Raw genomic sequence first — 20,889 nt, 5'->3', positions numbered from 1 at the left:
CTTGGTTCATCCATTCATTCATTCCTCCGTCCATTCATGCTTTCGACTGTCAATCTCTCCTCCGATCGATTCGGGTTCAAGCATTCATCAAACATCCTCGACACATAGAGTCGGATCGGTCCAATAATAGCGACAGTGACGACAGTGTCGTTCAGCATCTAGCTAGTTAGCAACGCTTGTTCAATCGATTCCATTATTGTTTTCTCTCAAGCTCCGTCGAACAGAACTTCATCTGAGCAAGCGACCCCCGGGAGGGCTCTTGTTTTTTGATGTCATCATCATCATCATCATCGGAACTGTTGTCGCCGTCATCACCGCGGCGGCCCTCTCAGAGCGATGGAGAGCAGCAGCGCGGCGGCGCCGGCACTCAGACGATTAGCAGTGCTTGCGACAGAGTTGATCGAAACTCCAATTTCACGAGTGGGTCCGGCGACTGCTAGCCTCTTCGTGCGAAAACGCGTTCGACGACGACTTCGTCCGGAAAATGTAGTGGGAAATAGCTTTGCGTCGACGACCCCAAGATAATGTAAAAATATCAGTAGAAATCCTAGTGGTTTAGGATGACATCTTGATGTCACTCGAAAAGACGCTTCTTCCGTTCCAAACGTTGTTCTTGCTCCAGTTCTTGTTGTTGTTCATGTTGCAGTAGTTGTGGGGTTCTCTGGCGTTGATGTTGTCGTAGAGGACACTGTTGATGACCGGGTCAAGCCATTCGATAACTCGAAAGCACTCCTTCGAGCTGCTCGATCTCGAGGTATGATTGTTTCCCATTTGTCTCGATGGCGAATAGTTACCAGAAGATAGGTACGTATAGGTTTACGATGCATGCAGCGCTGGCGGTGAAATATCCTCAGACAAGGTTATACTCCTTCAGGTTGAGTTGAAGGATCGTGTCCTTCACAGCGGCGAAGACAAAGCGAATATTTTCGGTGTCTGAGGAATATAAAAACAATAAACGAAATGTTCGAAGAGTTGACCGATTAAGGGTAGAACGTTCCCCGACCTTTCGGAATGGGGAATATTGGGAGCGCGAAAAACACAAGTTCCCAAGGCGTTCAGGATTTACCTGTAGCGCATGTGAAATGCGAATAGATGATTTTCTCCGAGTCCGGATTCAAGTCGACGAACATCCGCAAAATGAACTCCCGGGCATGGATAGCATCTTTCTTGGGTCCATCGTACTCCGGGAAGTAGTCTACCAGGTGTGAGTACGTGATCTTCTCCTCGAGCAAGTCCTGAAGCCGAGAGACGAGCGATTGAAGCAAATAAACAAATGGACAGATGAGTCGGTATGTATATCTCATGGGTGAGTTCTGCGGATTCATACCTTTTTATTCAAGAACAATATGACCGAGCTGTTCTGGAACCACGGGTAAGTGATAATTGTCTTGAACAGGGCTTTCGACTCCTCCATGCGATTTTCGTTGTCACTTTCGAATAGAATCTGTGAGGAAGGAGTAGAAGAATGTAGTGATCGTCATAGTCCAACATGTGAAGTGATGGTCGTCATATGGCGCTGACGATGAGCTCTCAGTTCTTGCCAGAGCTCCACCGATTGACTAACTCACCTGATCGTACTCAGAGAGAGCAACCAAGAATATAATCGAAGTCACGTTCTCAAAACAATGGATCCATTTTCGTCTTTCGGAACGTTGTCCTCCGACGTCGACCATGCGGAAGATTATCGAATCAAGATCGAATGGATACTCAATGATTCCTGGAATGAGGCCGGAAACTCAGGACCCTCGCTCAAAATCCTCTCGTCTGGACACTTTCTTCTAGCGTTCTATTTCATTGCCTATCGATAAGCTGAGGGGGATCTGCGTGCCGAAGCGAAACTCACCTGTTGTTGGCACTCGGACCCTCAAAATGTCTTGTTGACTAGGCAGGTAGTCCCTTCGAGCAATGCGCTCTATGTCGGAAAGATAGTATTTGGCAGAATCCGTCAATTGGTATTCCCGTCGTCTGTCGTAACACTCTTGTATTCCTGGGTCGGCCCATAACTTTTGAATAGCCTGGACGAAAGGCTTTTCAAATGTCGTGACGGCCTCGTAGTCGACAGATGACACCAGTTGTGCGTTTTCCGTATTTGTCGGATCCTTATATGAAATCTTGAGCATATCCATCGCTTTGATCATGGATTGCATTGCCATGAAGATGTTTTGATAGACGAGCTTGATGAACCCTGGACGGAAACAATGGAGAATCTTAGGAAAATATTTCCGAATTCTTCTTCGTTCAGTGTATCTTCAGGAGAATCGTCCCTTGCCGTCTACCACCGCCATGGGAAAATCATTTCTGGAGCCCATGTGCATCGATGGGAACCTCCGATCTTAGGCGGCCATTCGTGTAGACTTGAGCACAGATAAATCTCACCTCTTTTGTCGTCATCGTCGTAGCCCGACCCATGAATAATTCTCATTTGTTTAATGAATGTTGATTTCCCGCTCTCTCCCGTCCCTGCGGAGAAGCACAATAATCTTTCGGTCAGAATGAGTCCACGAATCATGGGGAATGTTCAAGATTTTCCACTATTGTGGAAGAGCTATTCTTTGTTCCTGTTCCTCCGTGGGCCAACAGACACTGATATCCATTCCGGATATTCGGATCAGCTCAGGCTGTCTGCGATGTGTAGATTAGCGGAAGGACCTTCGTCCAAGTACTCACCCAACAGCAGTAATTTAAGTTCTCGTCGGGCATCGCGTTTGTCTTTTCGCAACTGGCGTTCGATTTCCTGGTTGATACGTTTCTGTTCTTTAGCTTCTTCCGACAAACAGCAGGCCATCATTTTGCCTGCAAGAACCCGTGTAACTGCAAAGAAAAGCAAGAGCGTTATAGTTGTGACCTGCACAGCTCATGCTCGTCCCAAGACATCTAAACGTACTCCTTTCAGATGACTTTCGCTCAGTCAAACAGGGGCTACCGACAACGAAAGAACCCCTGGCTCCTTTCCCTAACGTTTCCTTCCCTCGTATCGAATCTCTCGCTGGGGACATTTTTCTGTTATGTTTTTTGTTGATCCCACATCAAATTATCCGGGCGAAGTTCGGGGACCGGCGATCCTGATCGCAAGTAATTACGGGTAAGACGAGATAAATATATTTAGCCGTCTCCCTGATCTGGGGCTGTCCGCGACACGACGTCCACGCATTTTTTATCCCCCACCACTTATCCGGAGCTTGTCCTGCAGGATACGTGTGCGAGGCATTTCATTCTCTATCGTTGCATCGATGATATGCAACTGGAAGCCGCAAAGAAGATTTCGAACATACATCGCCATTGTTCGGCAACGCTCCCAACCGGGAGCAGCTCGTAAAGTGACACCCGATCGGCCCAATCCGTCGGGGAGCAGACCAAATCATCACAAAAGGTATTATTGGCATTTGGAAAAGCGGAAGAAGTTGAGCTGTGCGTTCGAATCATTCATTGGCGAGGTCACAGCTAGTTCCCTGACCTCCCCCTCCACATATATCAAGTCCAACTCAGTCCGCTGTCTGGCCCATTTTGCTACCGCTGTTCGAGCTCTCGCCGTTCGTGGCGCATCCATCCCGCTTCTTGTAGGGAGTGCAAGGAAAGAAGGAAGGGAACAGCGGAAGGAAGGGACCATGGAGAAACGGCTGAGGAGAAAAGCAATGATCATGCTGGTACCGCTACCAGTGGTGGAGGAGTAACCGCAGTGGTGGAGTCGAGATCGCCGCTGGCAGGCTATCGATGGGAGAAAGAGGCGAGCTTGGAGCACGAATGAAGAATGAACCTACTTAAATAGAAGAGCTCAGAACCGATGGAGCATCCTTCGGCAAGCTCAACGAGGGAGTCGCGTGTTAAACACTGTTCCTTCCTCCCCTTCTCCCCTCCCCTTTTCGCCCCCCACCGCCCCTGGGGACCAATCCTTGGCTTTCCTCATGGCCATTACGGACGGTTTCACCGATGGTCCCGCTCCCAGATGACTGTCCGAGACAAATAATCTCCTGATCATTCAATCGATAACCTCTTTTTCGTCCTCTGAATTTCGAAGTGCCGACAAAATGTTTCTATCATGCGACCGTTTTTTTGTCGAAGTTCTCGAAATGCAGCTCGGACGGAGACGACGGACGAAAAAAAGAAAAGCAACAACGGGGATGGAATTAGAAGAAAGTGAAATCGAGCGAGCTGGCACGCATGGAGGCGAGGCAGGCTACTTGCGTCAGCTTTCGCTGCTCTCGTCGGGCTCGTCACTGAAGCGGCCCGTGTTCGAGGAACTATTCTCGTACAACAGGCTCTCTCGATCGAAGAAATTATAACGCTGTTCGCGGAATGGCATCGGCAGGCTAATACAAGAGGGAGCCGACTCCAAAGTCAACGGTGAGGCTTGGACTCGGTCAGGTACGGCCTCTCCAGAGACAATTGGCTCCTGCAAAGGCCTCGGTAGAGACAGGACACAGGGATGAGCCTTGCCTGCAGGTCCGCAGGGAAACTCAATCGGTTTTTCAAGCATCAATATCATCGAGGATACCCAGATAATCTCGCTTCAATGATAGGAGCACTGAACGTGAATTCTACGAGGATCATGCGCGCGATCAGAACTCGAAATATTCTCGCCAATTGGATTCTAAACTCTAGTCCTCATGATCCGAGTAGCCACGATTTTCCCTTGAAGGCGCTCGCAAAGCTGCCTTCGATGGTCAGGCGGACTGTCCCTCTTTGTACTGTAAATTTCCTTTGGATTACGTCCGTTCAATCGCCATCAGATCATGACTCACCGAGTTTTCGGGGAAAACCCGATCGAAAATAGACATGCATCGAGGCAACCGGTGATTTCCGGATCAATTTTTATCGACAGCACATTGTTCGAAGAATCTGATCGTGAGAAGTAAAACAGAAAATGGCTCGGAAGGCTGCGCGAGAGTCTCCCATTCCCGAAAAAGCCATGCCGAGCAAAAGTCGTGTATCCGATCTCGTTCGAATCAGTCGGGATATAATAATTCTAGTAATTCTGGTGTTTCCGAGGATCCCATCTCGGAATCACGTTGCGTCTTTCCTTCTGTCCAGGATATCGCTCCGTCGGGAACGATTAACCCGCGTGGGGAATATCCGACAGGTAGGGAGATCACCGCCCTGGAAATTCCACTGTCCGATTCCGATGCGCATCCAGTCCAACTCGAGCCAGACCAGCTATGAAGGAATCCGTCCTAGATTCTCCTGTGAGTTTTCGCTTCTCGCGTTCGACCTTTCGTGGAGTGTCCCCGGCAGTGATGTGTAAACTTCGAATTCGGTCCCAAGATCGAGCATTCCAGACGAAAAAAACATCGGTAATTGTCTCAAGCTGAGAATTCGGTATGGACTGGCGGCGGCGCTGGACTCTCATAACTCATAAGTACTCCCGCTTCGGGATCGGCTCCGATCGGCCGCGATCCGCTCGCCTACTCGTCGTTTCCAGGAATCGGGGGCTTGTATTTCATTTACACCCATCTTCCAGAAGACCCATGAGCGCTATAGATCCGCGGCGCTCGTCGTCTTCTGCATTGCGAGAGCAACATCGACGCCTGAACGAGTTCGATCAAGTTCAGCTCTATTGAATCCGGGCGACAGCGACTCAAGCGCGCAAGTCAACCAATACATGGATTCCAGAAGGGATACATACACTTGAATGCTGTGAGCAGCATCGAGACAATCCCAGGAAAGGAATCGGTACTGGCAAATTCAATCCCTACGTTTCGGGAAGAATCTACCTTCGATCGGAGTCAAGGATTCCGTTTTCTATTGACGAGTGGCGTTCAGATCATTTCATAGAATATCGCCAAGTTGATGGATATTCGATGTCACCAACTCTCTCGACGCTCATCTCTACGAACCGGAGCATGAACTTGACGTCGTTCCTCGACGCTGTAATCCGATCTGTCCGTGGGATCGTACCTCAGAAAATCACGAATACCGGGACCAGCTCGCAACGAGTGACGAGATGGGGTTCAAACAATCAGAAGCCTCCTCCGCTCCTCTTTCCAGCCCATTTCTTCAAATGCCCGAGGTCGAGAGATGCATCGATGGTGATCTCACAGCGAAACCAGGATCGTCTCGAGACTCGACATGTAGATAATTCCAATCCGGTTCAGAGTCCCGCCGCCCGCTGAGATTCCCCGTCTGCTGGCTTCCGCATGAACGTGGCGCGTGCGCGTACGAGTATAATTCACAAATTACGCCCATCATCCGTCGCTCGGCCGAATAGCTCGATCGTTGATTCGGAATTCCGATCGATGACAGCAACAGTTGAATGTTCAACGCCGATCTGACGCGTCACTCAACGCATTCTCTTCGGTGAGGGATAGGAAAATCCAGTGGAAAGCTCCTCGGTCGCCCTCGCCGGTAGGAATGAGAGTCACAGTGTACAGTCGTGCGCTCGGGTAGGAGGTTAGCGGGCGAAACGGCGGGAGGAATGGCGGGCAGCTGGCAAGCGAGCTGGCGGACAGACGGCGCCATTTTGGAAAGGCGAGGCCCTCCAAAGGAAATCTATGAATAGGCACAACTGGCAAAGGTTACGCATATCGAAGCAGTCCGTACATCCGCCCATGGCTCGCTGGTTCGCTCGCTCAACCACATAGTTAAGCACTCGGCCGATCCGCCGATCCCAATACCCTTGATTGAGTCCGAATCCTCCTCTCGCACATTTTTCCTGTCCCTCACCGCCGCCGCTGCCGCCGCCGCCGCCGTCATGATGATGGCGGTGGTGGTGATGATGATGATGCTCATCACACCGCTAACTGTTCTATTTGCTCGCTCGGAGCTGGAGAACTCCGATGGAAACATTGAGCCGTCCCATCTAGAAGCATAGAGCCTCGCTCGCCGGGTCAAGCCAAGCATGAACTACCTTGTCGTAGGTCGGGGATCCGAGAGCGACATGGCGGCAGGCGGAAGACCTTCACAGGTTGCGGGGCGGGTCGAATTGACGAGCTTCGAATTCTCGGCCGTCGATCGCTTTCTGAAGGTGCTCTTCGAGCGTCATGAGCTCTTTAATTGCTCTTCGAAGCAACCCGACACGTCTGACCGCTCAGCAGACAGTTAGTGGAACACGGGCTACAAGGATGCGGCGCATTGATCGTCCGACCCGCAAGCTGGGTTCATTGCCGCTGCGACGCTGTCAATGCGTTTGTTCAGTGGTTGCTTGACTGCTTGGTTGAAAAGCAATGTCAACAGCGTCGACTGCTGTTGCTACAATGCGACGCTGCAGGCTTCAAGCAGTGACAACACCAATTATCAATCGACGAACAGCGATCCGCCAGTTTGCTTGGTGGCTAAGCGACAGCAGCAAGCGAGCGGGCGGGCGCCCAGACCGGCGACCCGGTCGATTTGATCCCTGACCATCGTCGACCGCGGGATTTTCGAGATTGAAGAAGACCCAGCGTCCGGTGCTACGGAACGCCGATCCTCGGAATCAGAAATTTTCAGTTGGACACTCCCGAACGGGGAATGAGACAGCGGCCGCAAGGGGTACGCGGAACGAAGTTGCGGAACGTTTGCCCGATGCGATTGGTTTCCTTGGCGATCAGGACGCGGATTCGATTTGATTCCACGATTCCTGGCTCAAGATTCGGTTCGCGTTCGCGAGCGAGGTGTGATGAAGAGGGATCGCCGGACTGAAGCTGTTCCCCAGCTTCGTCGACGATCGAGATGACATTCCGGAAAAACACTGCCCGATCCCAGGGGATCGACCGCACAAAAATCAAATTGGCCGTCATCCGTCAAATACTCTGGCTGCAGGATGAGAAGGATAAGCGAAATTCCGACGGAGGTACTGACGTGAATTCACGAGAGTATCATTCGAGCGGGGAATTCGGCCAGGAAGAAGGAAAAGGTCCGCTTCTCCCTCCCGTTTGTTTGTACTACAATGAGGTTCGCAAGCACCAGGACGCATCATAGAAGATCGGATTGTTCTCCCTTGAAGTCTCCGAGAAGGAGCGTCCGATCTGAAGGAACATCGTTCTCGAGATAGCACGAGAGGATCTTCGCGTATTCAGATAACCGCCCGAGTCTCCCAGCTTTAGAGTTGGGCGCGATTTCCAAATGTAGGAATAACTTGGGGAACCCGCATGGCTTGACCCATCGTCCACCGATTGCTGGAGCGAGGGGTCTGTTTCTCCTCACGCATTTCGATTAACACGTTCCTCATAGCGGATACCATCATCATAATGATCTGTGATTGCGGCTAAATAAGCCCCTCAGAATATCCGTTTTGTTCTCCCGTGAGGAAACAAGTACCCGAGGGAATCGATTAGAACAATAATTGCCGATCATCAGAAGGAAAAACTCCCTCCCGGGAACTTGACCGCGAATCGATCACGAACCTCATTCGGAATCGAACTCAAAATGAGCAGGCTAGAGGAGTTCCCCGTTCATCCGAATAATTACCGTTCAAACTGACAGCCATTAGCTCAGATCAACGCCCACGAGAAAGGGAGGGACTCGTTCCTATCCCCGATATTCATATTCATTGTTTTTAAGGTATTTGAGCTTCTCCGCCCCTCCTTCTGGCCTCTTCAGGTCGCGGTCGAAAACCCGGACGACCTCCGGGGGGATACAGAGGATCTACAGGACGGGTGGAGGATCCATAGTCGTCAATTCGCCTCGGTCACCGCAGAATCTTTTCTAGCTCCGGATGTGGGAATCTTCCGATCTGGATAATCAATCGGATCCAATAGCGTTCTGAGCTCAACGGAGCTAATCCGGTTTTGCGCGCTAAAACCTCGCTGAGTTCCGGACTCGCATCTATCGAGATCAGTAGACTTGAATGCTTCTCACTCGTCGACGACTCCGTCTGTCTCCTGAAGGTGAGTACAGGCACCGCATGTCAGCAGCCCCATGCATTGCTCGATGGGCCCGAAGAGGAGCCTGCCATCCGAATTTAAGGAGCTTAGGAAGCTAGCAAGATCTCAATGAATCTCGGATTTTCCGCTCGAAAAGGGTTTTCCCCAATTCGCACTCACCTTAAAATGTTGTCGGGAAGACAAAAACCCCTCGAAAAGATCAATGGTTGTTCGTGTTGAGGTTATCGTGATTGCGGTATCGTTGGTGTTCCACTACCGCCGGAACTGAACGACACGTTTAGACGGAATGGAGTAAACTCAAGAGTTCGCTGTCAGTGTTGTTGGACGCTTTATGTTTCACAAGTTTCACTATTCCTTCTTAATCCGTCGTCGTCGTTGTTGTCTCAGTTGTCGTTGTGGTGAAAGTCGCCGTTGCTCTCTTTTTATTGTTGTTTATCCTGTTGTTGTTATTTCCTGAAGAGAGTGAATGCTATTCTGTCGCTGAAGATGTCGCGCCGCTCTCCGCGTATTCCTTTCACCGTGACTGTTGCTGCAGTCGTCGTCAAGTCGCTGCTCTTGCCGCAGGTGTTGACGTCGGCCTGGCTACTGCAGCAGCTTCCGCAGTCAGTCGCTACTCCTCTCACGGCACGTATTGTTGTTGTCCTCGAAGTGGGCGTCGGGTGCTCTCGAGAGCTGCCGTTGTTTCAGTGGATGTCCCCGCAGTTCCCGACAGAAGCGATGCTGCCACTGGTGTTGTTGTTGCTGCCGCTACTGCTGCAAAGGTTGCGGTCGCAGAAGACTCAAGGGTTGAACAATCGGTCTTGGAGCGCCGTAGTCGCGGCGTACGCGTGTTGCTGGCGAACACACGTACCTCCAACAACCGATGATGGTCGAGGAAGAAGAAAAATCGTACAATTTGTTGTTGTTGTTGATAATCGTGTTTGGCATTGGCACACCCTAGCGCAGCCGACGGCGCCGATCTATGGGCGGCTGGGATCGAAGAGGGCAGCGGCGATTAGTAGCCCCCGTCATTGTGGCCGAAGCATCCACATCGCACCAAAGCGTCCAAACCCGAAGTAGATAGCACGATTCACGCGCCGTATTCACTCGTCACACTGTCGGGCCCGGCGCTGAGCAGCGTTTTAGAAAATATTTCGAGCGGTTAGCCCACTCCAACCGAGATGGCGTCCGCGAGGCTCAGATGTATCGGTCGGCTACTGCGCTGGCTCACCCGCCGCTAGGAACATGGATGAGCTTGCTGCTGTGACGGCGGCTGTCCGTCTCGTCGCCTACTCGTCAGTCCGAATTATCGCGCTCGCTCCATGGGAACATTCGCTGGAAGGAACAGTCGCGACCGTCACTAACCAGAGAGCCAGTCGCCGTAGTCGTCGAACAGAGCGACGTCCGAACGCACGCGCACACACTCACTCACTCACTCACTCACTCACTCACTCACTCGCTCGCTCGCTCCCTCCCTCCCTCCCTCCCACACTCACTCATTTGCTCGCTCTCCCGCTTGCCATAGACTGACGCACTACAGCGGTGGCAGCAGCGGCGGCGGCGCCAACATACGTATGTGTATCCTTCACCACACACTAGGGATGGGATTCGGGATCACGTCAGATCACACATGGATCTCTCTCCGATCACAACAATCGCGGCACAATCCAGGTTTGATCCTAAGGTTAGCTTAGTGTGATCCCGGCGTGACTGTGGTGTCATCCTGGTATGACTTCGATTTCGGTGAGATCCTGGTTCGACCCACCGCGATTCTGGTGCGATCCGCGGTGAGCCTGGTCCGATCCGTCGCGATCCTGGTGTTATCTGTCGTGATCCCGTCTGATCCTGTGTGGTCCAATGCGTCCGAAAATCAGGATTGGAAATGGGGGAGAAACCGCCCGATCACCTTGAGAGTTTAGGCAAAGATCATCACAATCAATATCATCCACTACCCTCTCCCATCGAGCAATTGCATTTTTAAGGAATTCAATACCCGCGCGTAATTTTAAGAATGAGTATCGCCGTCTTCGCGAAGGCGCTTCCCAGATCCGCCACTGGTAGAATCGCCTCGATCCCCACTCTCGATCGATCGCTGGCGATTTTTGTCGTGCCTCAACCCACATGGGCAAGCCGAACATCGCATCTCCGATAATCGGTATCCCTTATTCCCAACTTCCGAATCGGCAACTCGGATCTCCACGAAGTTCCGATTCTTTCGACGCCAAATCCCCAGGAGGTCTCCATCAAGGCATTCGAGCCGGATGGAGATCTACTTAGAGTCTGGTCATGCTGTCGACTCGACGCTTTTGCTTGATGAGCGTGAACTAGTCGCCCAAAGGAGGAGGCTTGCTCCATGCGGTGGATTTGCACGGTGAGGACTCTGACCACGAAGCATTCGCTTAGTCAGATAGCTGGCATCGGGGAAACGTCTGAAGCTTTCATCCAGGAAAACTCAGCGAGTACTACCGCCACACCGGCACCGACAGGATCGAGCTCAGAGCAACATCCAGGGATCGACATGGAGGGAATACAGCAGCTGGTAGGCCCGATGAGACCATCCTCCGAACTCGGCAAAGAGGAACCAGCTCTGATCCCATCCGGAGAATTATTTGGGGTCTGCTTCCCGGTGCCTGAGAATCCGATAGTTCCACTTCTGGCAGATATCCCTGTCAATTCGACTTTGAAAGGTGAAGAACTGAGTTAGTCTCAAATCACTCTGATAGATCATCCAACATGAGCTGCTTTTCGAACATGAAAACTCTGCGTGACGAGCCTTCGAGTTGACCTAACGGCGCTTCAGTTTATTTCTCAACTCTCGGCGCTCTAGCAAAGTTCCTCACGCGGAAAAAGCAAAAACATTGTTCTCTTGCTTGATGCTCCGTCCTGTGAGTTCCCTAAGCGTAGTGAGAGGGGCAAGTTCCCTTCTCTCTCTCTCTCCTGCCTCCTCTCTGCTCGAAAACAGGCCGCAAAAAATATAGTGAGCTCTGCTTGGTACAAACACATCGGGCCAGGCTATTTCGATCCGAATGAGCGGAGGATCCGATTTTCCGGAGCTCAAATCAATGAAGCCCAATTGTACCAAGCTCTCCTTCGAAGGCTTGAGGCTTGAATCACATTTCCCGAATAGCAATTCGAGCGCATTCCTCCATATGAGATGTTCTATTGAGCTCTTATGTCCAAAGCCTCTTACCTCATCCACGCCATCTTCCAGCAGATTTTATCTCAATTAGAGCAAGGATCTTCTGCTCGACCGATAAGTTGTGCGAAAATTAGCGTCGTTGTATCCGGATGGTTCCCGTTCTTTGCGGCAGAATGAGAGAGGTATCCGATCGAGTGGCCTGAGCGTTCACGCTGGAGATGACCCCACGAGGCTCCCTCAGGAACTTCAGTCGCTGCCTTTTCTAGCTGAAGAAGACCACGGCGGTCTCCGTTCCGCTCGAGTCGCATTCCGGCATCAGGTGGCGACTATGATTTACGTCTGCGCTTGTCCTGGGTTAAGTTTCACTATTATCGATGAGCTCTTCATGAAGCTCGAGCAGCCATTTATCCCATTGGAAAACTCAACCGATCCTCTGATCATCTGCGGCAAAACCGAGCGGAACATCAAGAACACGAATCGCAAACAGCGAGGCTCGAAATTCATGTGATACCTCTTCATTTTCGATGTGACCTCAGATCGGTCTCTTCCAGAGACTCACTCGAATTCCCTCATGAGTCTCTGTGTCTCACGGGATAGTCCCATGAGCTCACTAAGCATTCCTTCTTCCCCACTCGGGCTTCAATTCCCCATTGAAGGTCTGATTCACCTCTTGAGAGTTTGCCATGGTATCGGAAACCGCTTCATGCGAGGTATCTATCTCTATCCTGATCTCTCAATGTTCTCTCGAGTATATCGTTCGTGGGAGTACCGGACGGGAGACTGATATAGTTCCGTGAGGAAAGCCAAGTCTCTTAGGTTATCAGTTCGTTCGAAGTATTATGATATGGGCTCGGCGAACTCCGAGCCGTCTTCGAATCAAGGCGTATAGAAAACCGATATGTCTTTTTTTTGTCAGAATCTCCCACCCCAGCTACAGGGGAAGGTCCTTGAAGGTATCCGACTCCCGAGAGCAGTATCTCTTAACCTCACGGTCTGGTGGAACATTGGCTTCGTCGTCCATATGCCAGCTCCGGAAGCTCTCGGACTGGTACGCTAAATCCACCGCTATCGGCCCGACATTGACAGAGAATAACAAGACGAGCTGCGAAAAAATGAAACCGACTGACGGTAACTTCGGAATGATGTTCCCGCTCGAAAGAACCCACCTCGTTCTTCTCCACCGAACTCATCCGCTCAGTCTCGCGGATCAGTTTAGGTCTCATTGGGCTCTCCTCACCCGTCAGAACGGTGACGGTTCCTGTCAGTGGCGGATTTTCCCAGAAGGCTTAGCAGGCTAAAGACTGGGGCGGCAGTTCATTCTCGACAATTCAATGAAGCCACGACGAGGACGTCAACTTTGTCTTTTTACCTGAAGCCGTCAGGTTAATGGCGGGGAGCCAACTCGAAAACGAGCGGCGAAATTTCATTCCTTGCATGATCGATGAGATCATACATGATGAACTATTTTGGAAGGGAACTCTCTTTCATCCTAATCTGGGATCGTCTAAAAGAGTGCTTACCATTTCCAACCAGTGGCGTAGCCAGGTAGTTTTTTTTGGGGGGGGGGCGGAATTTTTTTCGAATCCTTCGAAAGGTTCACAGAATCATCAGATCTCGATCTCATGTCAATATACAAGTAATCAATAGTTTCGCAAGCTGCAATCGTGTTTAAAGGTATTATACAAGTTATTCGACAGAGTAGGTGAACGTTAGACTTGAAATGCCGAGATTCCTGCTTTCGTCACCGTCATAGAAGCTGACAGGCGTCGCCCCAGCACGGTTCGGAAAAAATTACGGGGGGGGGGCGATCGGGCGTTCTGGCTACGCCACTGTTTCCAACTCTACGGATCCCGCACGCTCCTAGCGGACACCGAAAAACAGATCTCGGGAACTTGGTGCAAGCGCCGGGAAGAGTCGGGATTCATTCCCAAATGGGTTGTATCAGGGCGGCGGTCCCGATTGAGCCCGGGGGCGCTTAATCCGTAAATCCGGCACTGGTCAGAGGCTACAACTGAACCATACGAAACACCTCAGAGGAAGCATGCCGTGTAACCACGCAGTCGTGGAGATCGGATCCAGGGTCTGGCTTGCGTTTCCGACTTCCGCGACGAGAATGAAATTAACCGGACGAGTCGGCGAAGTCCGATCAAACGTGATTCGAGAAATCTCACCCAATGCCTCCGCGTGTAGCGAGCGGCCCAACTCGATCGGAATTTATCTTCAGGAGCGTGCGATGCCACCGTAAAATCCGCCTTCTACGCCCCAAGGGGCATAGAGCCGAGATCGGAGCTCGTGCAGCGACGCTCCACGACGCACTGAAAACAACAAGTCTTGAGCGCGATGACTTAGGTGGCGGATCCTGAATTTCCCGCGATGGGGAATGCATACCTTCCTTTGCGTGCTCCGTCAGCCTTGGGGCGAGAGGAAGTTGAAACTTCGATCAGTCGGCCGATTTCCACAATGAGAGGAGCGACCGATTGATGCTCGAACGAGAAGTTATTCATCCTTGATGCGCCGGATCCTTAGACACTCTTCATTCTGGGGCCCTCGATGCTCGGGTAGGTTGCCCTCAGACCCTTCAAGGTGCCTCCAAAAGGCTCCCGGGAGACGCAGTCTGAATCGTGACTCCCAAGAACCTGGCGGAGGATTCCAATAGAGAGACTCGAGGCTGATTACGGAAGCGGCAGATTCGGCAGGTGGACCGGTTTCTGCATATTTGTACTGCATCGAATACACAGCGGAAAGAATTCGGCATACCGATGCGCCAACGGCAGCAAGCTCATCCAAGTTGACGGGGGGTCGGAGACCAGGAGAGCTGGGCTCCGGATCCCATCTCTTAGCGCTCCCAGACAATCGTAGGAACACCCTCCCAACTATGAGGATATGTGTGGGTACCGCTGAAGACCAACATCTAATGGGTGATGAGTCGTATGTAATTCCGAGACACACAGAGAACGGGTCTCGCTTGGGACTTTTTGCGGTCTCTGCGGAAGGCTGAGATCTCGCTACCAAATCTTCGATCCGGATGGGGGCCGGTTAGAGCACCGGGTTTCGAGTCTCAACGGCTGTTTCTTAACGCTGGATCAGGTAGGGATCTAAGTACCAGCCTACATGGAACGTCTCATTGATCGTCGGGCAGCCCTTACCACCACGGCGGCTCCTCTCCCGTCGCGGAGTTTTTCGTATTCCCACACAACTTCTCGTCTTCGTACAGTGAGCACGTTTTTCGAAGATGCAATTCACCGAAGTAGTGAGTTTCCCGTGCTATACTGGCATGTGTCCACATCGAGCTCGGCTCTTGACTTCTCTCGCTTTCAGTCCACATTGTTTGCTCTGTGTCGCTTCGACCCTGCGACCGATGTATTGGTGATGCTTTTTCGGTCGAGTCTTCTTCTACATTGTTTCTACATATTTGTACTGTCACGTAGCGTGCCGAAGGCTTAGTTTCCTCATACGACCCGAGAAGTCACTTCGCTTCCTACGCTCGTCGGGATTTATCCATGTGAAAGATGAATTATCCGAATTACAAACTTGTCAAGCGATCGAACAGCCAGTCAGTCACTCATTTCTCATTACCGTCAGGCGAACCTTGACTGTTTTACACGCCCATTGAAAATTGTGCTCAACAGTTAGGGACTGATGATTCGAGTGAGGCTCGCGCGCTGTCAAAACTAATTTCGCTTCTGACTTGTACTCTTTCGCGAAGGTGTATCGGATACGCCCGCGTAGATGCGTTCCGAATCACTCGCTTATCAACGAAGGCCTCAGAATTAATTACGTACCGGTCTGCGATCCCGCTTGCGTTCTCGTGTTGACGGAACCCTCTCCGAATGCATTTTCTCGGAATTCCCTGTGAAAGATCCCTGACTGTTTCCGAGGACTAAGGTGAATCGCCGACCCGAGAAGAAACTTAAGCGTCTGTATTATGACGGCGATTAGCTCTTCAGCGGAAGCGACTGAATGGAGCATGGCTCACGAATAGGCGTGAACCTCGTAGGCTTTAATACAGCTACGAGCACCACCCGTTTCTTTTCATTGTTCTGTGTTTCTCTCAATCTCTTCATGGCCTCGTATGCGTTCCTTTCATCACATGACTTTTCCTACGGGATAAAGCGAAGGTAGCTGCGTCGACTAGCCTGCGAAATCGAGAACATTGGATCAGCCCTCCAGAGTTGGAGCCCACGACACCCAGTGATAGGGAGCGGGCCCGAGATTGTTTCTCGTCATGAGGAGATAAGGTCCTGCTTCGTGTAATTAGGATATCTTTCCCGAATCCCCTTTCCTCGGGTTTCTGGACTCCTCTGGAAGCACGCCTCAGACAATGACCCTTGTCGTCGACCAGCAGTTATGATCGTGATTATTATCGAGCGTTGATTATTCGTCTCCGCCAGTCCGAAAGAATTTCAACTCTCTGTCAGTCACCGCCCTGTCGATCCTCTGGCGAAAGATGTCTTCGGCAGTAACATCATCGACTTCGAGAATGAAGCGATGCTTGGCCACTCATTGCTGATTGTTTGTCGAGCTCGACCCGGCTACGAAATGAAGCTCCGGGACGGTGTCAAGACATACAGCTGGCTACGCGACAGTCGAGTCACGACTGGATCAGGTGCTCCGCTCTTTCGTAGCACCTGTCGCATACTTGGGCCAGCGATGATCGAATTCCGACGGTGAAGAAACCCCCGCAATGATCGTGCGGAGAGCGGTGACGCGTACATATTTCGATATCGAGCGTCTTTCTATCGGAGGTCGTGATCCATTGATTGAAGCGCGGATGGAACCGATTCGGATTCCCCGACAGACATCCAAAGCATAGAGAGCCGGACAAGATAGGCACTGGATGGGAATGACTCGCTTCCGAGCAAGGCTGCGGAGCCGAGATGAAATTTCGGTCTTTCCTCTCCTCCGGGATCGAATTGCCCGTTCTGAGCAATGATTGGTCTCACGAAAGATGTTTCGCAGAGTGTCGCGGGTTCCCTTTGAACACTTCGCGTATGACCGCTCCGACCTTCTCAGTCTGACTTTCTCCACTCTATGGCTACCTGAGTGAGACCGAAGGATTCCTGCCCATAATGTCCTGCCCGAGGATTCGTCTCTCGCTCCCCGGGCAGCCCATCGGGAAGTACCGAAGAGAGCGTGAGAATTCGGCTCGCGATTTTGTCGCGACAAAGCACACGGTCTCGCCCCATCGGTGTGGGCGAGTCTGCTGCGGATATTGCCTGAAGGGCATCTGTCGAAATATGCGCGCGGTGGTCTGTGTGTCCCGGTTCGGAACCTGATGAGCCGGGGGAGTAACTCAACATTCGCTTTCTAGGCATGTATATGCACGTTCTCAACTCCGGATTCCTCCTTCCAGCTGGCCTGCTTACTGATTCTGTGTTGCACCATTGTCCCGGAGCCGATAGAGGGCACCCAGTGCTATCTTTGCAGGTGAGTAGCTTCCGCAGCCCTGGTGCCAGATCAGGAGCAGAATCGCAAGGGCCAGATATGACGGAGACGGAGTCGGAAAAACTTCCCAGGTTGCGAATCCTCCCGGGCGGAGCCAGGTTTTCGCCGCGACTCGCCGCGGCGGAATCCCGGGGTGGACGGATTCCTCCCCGCTCGGGAACGGCGAGTACAATCCGACGGTCCTGGCGGAACTCATCTAGCTCGAGACCCAATCTTCCTCGATTGACGTGTTCCGAGTGTCTCAATGCTTATGTGCCCCCGATTTCAGTTGGAGTCAGAAAGAAGAAGCCATAGGTATCAACCACACCTTGAAGTGTCGGGACGAATACTTTCAACCGGACAAAGTGTCGGTGACTCATTGCGATTACGGCTGTCAACTTCATATTTTCAAAGATCTCAATGGTAAGAAAATGTCTGACTAGCGTGTCGCTACTCTTAAGATTCCCGATTCGGAGCGAAAAAAATCAGTCTTGAGGGGAGAGGGTCGCTCCGGTTCGGCGGCAGGCCGTCAGACCCGGAATTCGAATCTTTTTTGTTGACACGAGTTCCTCTCTCGATTTACCTCTGAAAGGCATCATCGAATCGGTCCGTCGGACCTGCGGGAAGGAGCCGAAGTCCCGGATGGACATCAGCAGTGGTTGCAGCGCAACCCGAATGAGACAGGTGAGCTCGGAGATCCGCTGAATAGCAGGTACTCCGTAGGTCGTGATGGTGATTCCTTTCCCGTCGACGCAGTATTCCCGAAATATCTTCTTTTCTCTCAGGGAACGGTGAAGGTGTGCAGATGTCAGAGCGATTACTGCAACTCATCTCGCGGTACTGTCATCGCATCTCTAACCTTGACGCTGATAGGAGTACTGATCACGATGATGTTCTTCCTATGGCGATGTTGAATTGTAATTCCACAAAACCTCGTCTAGCAAAGAATTGGAGGCAGACTGTGCGGGAGTCAACGCATGAAGGCTTCATGTTTTGAACGAATTCGCGGCGGGAACCCCGAATTTCTCTCCAGGAAGTGTGGAGCGATATCTCTCGGAGTATTATACAATATACCCAATGAATATATAACGGGGGAAGTCTGGTGGAGTAGAATCCCTCCGGACCCGATTTCGCCTCACGGAGTTTTACCTCATGAATAATCTGAAGCTGTGTAGATATTGAAATTGTCGGGAACTCTGTTGCGTACGGAAATAAATCGACTTGGAACCGTTAGTGCAGTGTTCGAGCTCAAAATCCAATCAACATTGAGCTAGCCCTCAGGTAGATGAAGAGTCGGGAACGTGAATGACGCGGAGTGTTTTGGGGATCTGATCCATTGATTGAAGGGAATGAATTCTGATTGAAGCAATGAGAAATTGCGGATATGGATGATCATAACTTTATTCCTCGAAAACTCTTCCCCGATGTCGTTGTGGAAGATTCCAAGTTGTGCGGTTTAGATCATCTTCCTAACGAGTCGATTGATGAAAGCCTCCCGGTTTCCGTAATCGCCTCCTTCCACGAAGTGGGTGGTCTTCTTGCGCCAGCCTCCCTTAGGGCTGTTCAGCTTGAAGTGCCAGAGGAAATTGACGGCCTGCTTGAAGTTGGGACCGACCGTGTAGATCTCGTGCACAAGATCCTCCATGCAAACCAGTCCATATTTGCCGAGCTTCTCCTCGATGATCGAGTTGTCGACGAGAGGAACACGGCGTCCGTTGATGCGGGCGAATCCTCGCTTGTAGATGAGATCGCGAACCGTTCTCAGATTGGGGTAACCCCACGCGAGGTAAGGCTCCGCGATACGCAGCATGTTGATGGTAGCTTTGTTGAGACGCACGAACATGGCGTTGTTGATCTGTCGCAGACGGAACAGCTGCATGACCTTCTTGGGTTTCGGCGACACACCGTTGATACCACGGATCCTCATGACGAGGGCGACCTTGGGCTCATCGGGAACGAAGAAGTTTCCCTCGAGTTTAGCGACGAGACGGTTGTTCTTTTCCGCCTTCTCCTTCTGGCGGTACTCCCGAACATACTTCTCTGCGCGTTGGAAAGCGAGCTGGGAAGAATGGATGATTTTGAGTCAAAAGCCTTCGTGAGTTTTCGATGCGCAACTCGAGGAAAGACACCGAATTCAAATGAAATGAAAACTCACCACGCGCCGAGCGCGGTCAGCCTTCTTTTTCGCCGCGACAGCGAGGATGCGCTGTTGTCGAAGTTCAGCATTATTTTTACGCTGCTTCAGGAGGGTCTCTGGAACAGTGGGCTTCTTAGCTGTAGCTCCGACCGCCGGTTTCTTCGCGGGGGCCATCGTGAAGTCTGGAATCAATCGTTTTTTTTAATCGAAATGAAGATTCTGTCAGAGGATCCCACCTCATTATCTCTACCTCCCCCGGTCCCTAGACCTTCCATGCGTCCGCGACAGAAGAGGGACGGTCTGTTTGGAGCGAAGTTAGCGGGACTACAGCGACGGAAACGCTGGAATCGGGATGTTCGCACACGATACATGATGATGGATGGCAGACTAGGACTTCACGATGCAGGTCGCAAGAAATTGGCTCGGGGGAGCTCGCAAAGTCTTTTGCATCTATCCCCCCAGAAATAAATTCTTTCTCCGAAGAAAAGCTCAGTATAAGCCTATCCGAGGGGTGAAGGAGCCTCATGCAGAACAACCTGCTGTCTCGAATACCCACAGTATCCGCACGATATGCATCGATCGACCATCCGCGCTCCGCTGAAGAAACCAGTCAAATTACGGCCGAGTGATGAAGCTCGGTGACCCCGCTTTTCCCCCAGACACAACTACAAACAGCGGCCCCAGCCACAAGTTCCAGCCTTCACAGCATGGCGACCCCACATGAACGGCCGGCTTACGCAGTAAACAACCGAATCCACTGCTCGCACTTCGATGACGTTGCTCCCGAACCCGAGGAATTTCGACGGCTTCTTGCCTCGATGGGGAAGGCCGTATCGAACACTCGGGAATCCACCACTTCCCAGCGGCAACACGAGTTTTACTGTCGAAAGCGGAACACGTTTCGCAGACCGTCGGGGAATTTCGCGGACCATGTGGGAGCTTACGGCGGACTCGGATCGGATACGGTCACCACATCCGCTCCACATCAGGGAGTTCACATTCAGCGGGATAAACATTCCTAATTCGCTAGTTTTATCTAGTTTTCTGACATAACGCACCTATTCACGACACGTGCACTGGAGAAAAGAAATAGCGAAGCCGAGCAGCCGATGGGATCATCGTCGCGAGAGGGCGCTCCGGAGCGCGAGAATTCAAATAAATAACCTATCACGACGGACTCAGTCAGTCAGAGCCGTTTCTCTTCGAATCAATTCATGTCTATGTTTCAGCTTCCGATTGAGGTTCATCACATCGCGGTCAGGCAGCCTGACCATGATGGGGGAGTCGGACGAGACAATGATTTTCTTGCTATCGATAAGGATCATACCGAGTATTTTACCGTGACCCGACGAGCCGGGATAATTATGGGGATAATTATTGAATCTGTAGAATCACGCGACCGAAATTCGCCGTTT

General features: G+C 51.5%; 3 protein-coding genes across 4 annotated transcripts; 1 reads left to right on the top strand and 2 right to left on the bottom strand.

Annotated features, from left to right (window-relative positions):
• Positions 1-850: 850 nt before the first annotated feature.
• On the bottom strand, positions 851-9,053 carry LOC100908661 (guanine nucleotide-binding protein G(q) subunit alpha). Its single transcript, XM_003745467.1, has 8 exons — positions 8,955-9,053; positions 2,668-2,811; positions 2,377-2,460; positions 1,844-2,185; positions 1,569-1,717; positions 1,328-1,444; positions 1,067-1,235; positions 851-933 (listed from the first exon to the last, which is right to left on the bottom strand). Exons 2-8 carry the CDS (start codon positions 2,786-2,788, stop codon positions 851-853), a joined length of 1,065 nt encoding a protein of 354 aa, XP_003745515.1. The 5' UTR covers positions 2,789-2,811; positions 8,955-9,053.
• Positions 9,054-15,102: 6,049 nt separating this feature from the next.
• Positions 15,103-18,386, top strand: LOC100899852 (uncharacterized). Its single transcript, XM_003745492.1, has 5 exons — positions 15,103-15,163; positions 17,267-17,340; positions 17,627-17,760; positions 17,930-18,021; positions 18,123-18,386. Exons 1-5 carry the CDS (start codon positions 15,146-15,148, stop codon positions 18,249-18,251), a joined length of 447 nt encoding a protein of 148 aa, XP_003745540.1. The 5' UTR covers positions 15,103-15,145; the 3' UTR covers positions 18,252-18,386.
• Positions 18,387-18,717: 331 nt separating this feature from the next.
• On the bottom strand, positions 18,718-20,563 carry RpL7 (ribosomal protein L7). 2 transcript variants are annotated; one of them, XM_003745486.2, is made up of 3 exons: positions 20,533-20,563; positions 19,493-19,656; positions 18,718-19,396 (listed from the first exon to the last, which is right to left on the bottom strand). In XM_003745486.2, exons 2-3 carry the CDS (start codon positions 19,646-19,648, stop codon positions 18,794-18,796), a joined length of 759 nt encoding a protein of 252 aa, XP_003745534.1. In that variant the 5' UTR covers positions 19,649-19,656; positions 20,533-20,563; the 3' UTR covers positions 18,718-18,793. The 2 variants fall into 2 exon arrangements, with proteins under 2 accessions (XP_003745534.1, XP_003745535.1); XM_003745487.2 differs by lacking the exon at positions 20,533-20,563 and adding an exon at positions 20,212-20,350.
• Positions 20,564-20,889: the final 326 nt, after the last annotated feature.

This window comes from Galendromus occidentalis, unplaced genomic scaffold (genome assembly GCF_000255335.2).
Source record: "Galendromus occidentalis unplaced genomic scaffold, Mocc_1.1 scf7180000077484, whole genome shotgun sequence".
Taxonomy (NCBI): Eukaryota; Metazoa; Arthropoda; class Arachnida; order Mesostigmata; family Phytoseiidae; genus Galendromus; species Galendromus occidentalis.
Note: the sequence above shows the minus strand (reverse complement) of the source record. Positions and strands in the feature narration are given on the sequence as shown.

Bases quoted from the DNA above. Each gene is read 5' to 3' on its own strand.
- LOC100908661 (XM_003745467.1), bottom strand. From the start codon at position 2,788: ATGATGGCCTGCTGTTTGTCGGAAGAAGCTAAAGAACAGAAACGTATC. The intron at 2,461-2,667 runs GTGAGTACTTGG...GCTTCTCCGCAG, and splicing joins ACTTAAATTACTGCTGTTGG to GGACGGGAGAGAGCGGGAAA. The intron at 2,186-2,376 runs GTGAGATTTATC...GTTTCCGTCCAG, and splicing joins CGACGATGACGACAAAAGAG to GGTTCATCAAGCTCGTCTAT.
- LOC100899852 (XM_003745492.1), top strand. The intron at 17,761-17,929 runs GTAAGAAAATGT...TACCTCTGAAAG, and splicing joins TATTTTCAAAGATCTCAATG to GCATCATCGAATCGGTCCGT. The intron at 18,022-18,122 runs GTGAGCTCGGAG...CTTTTCTCTCAG, and splicing joins GCGCAACCCGAATGAGACAG to GGAACGGTGAAGGTGTGCAG.
- RpL7 (XM_003745486.2), bottom strand. From the start codon at position 19,648: ATGGCCCCCGCGAAGAAACCGGCGGTCGGAGCTACAGCTAAGAAGCCC. The intron at 19,397-19,492 runs GTGAGTTTTCAT...CATTCTTCCCAG, and splicing joins CTGACCGCGCTCGGCGCGTG to CTCGCTTTCCAACGCGCAGA.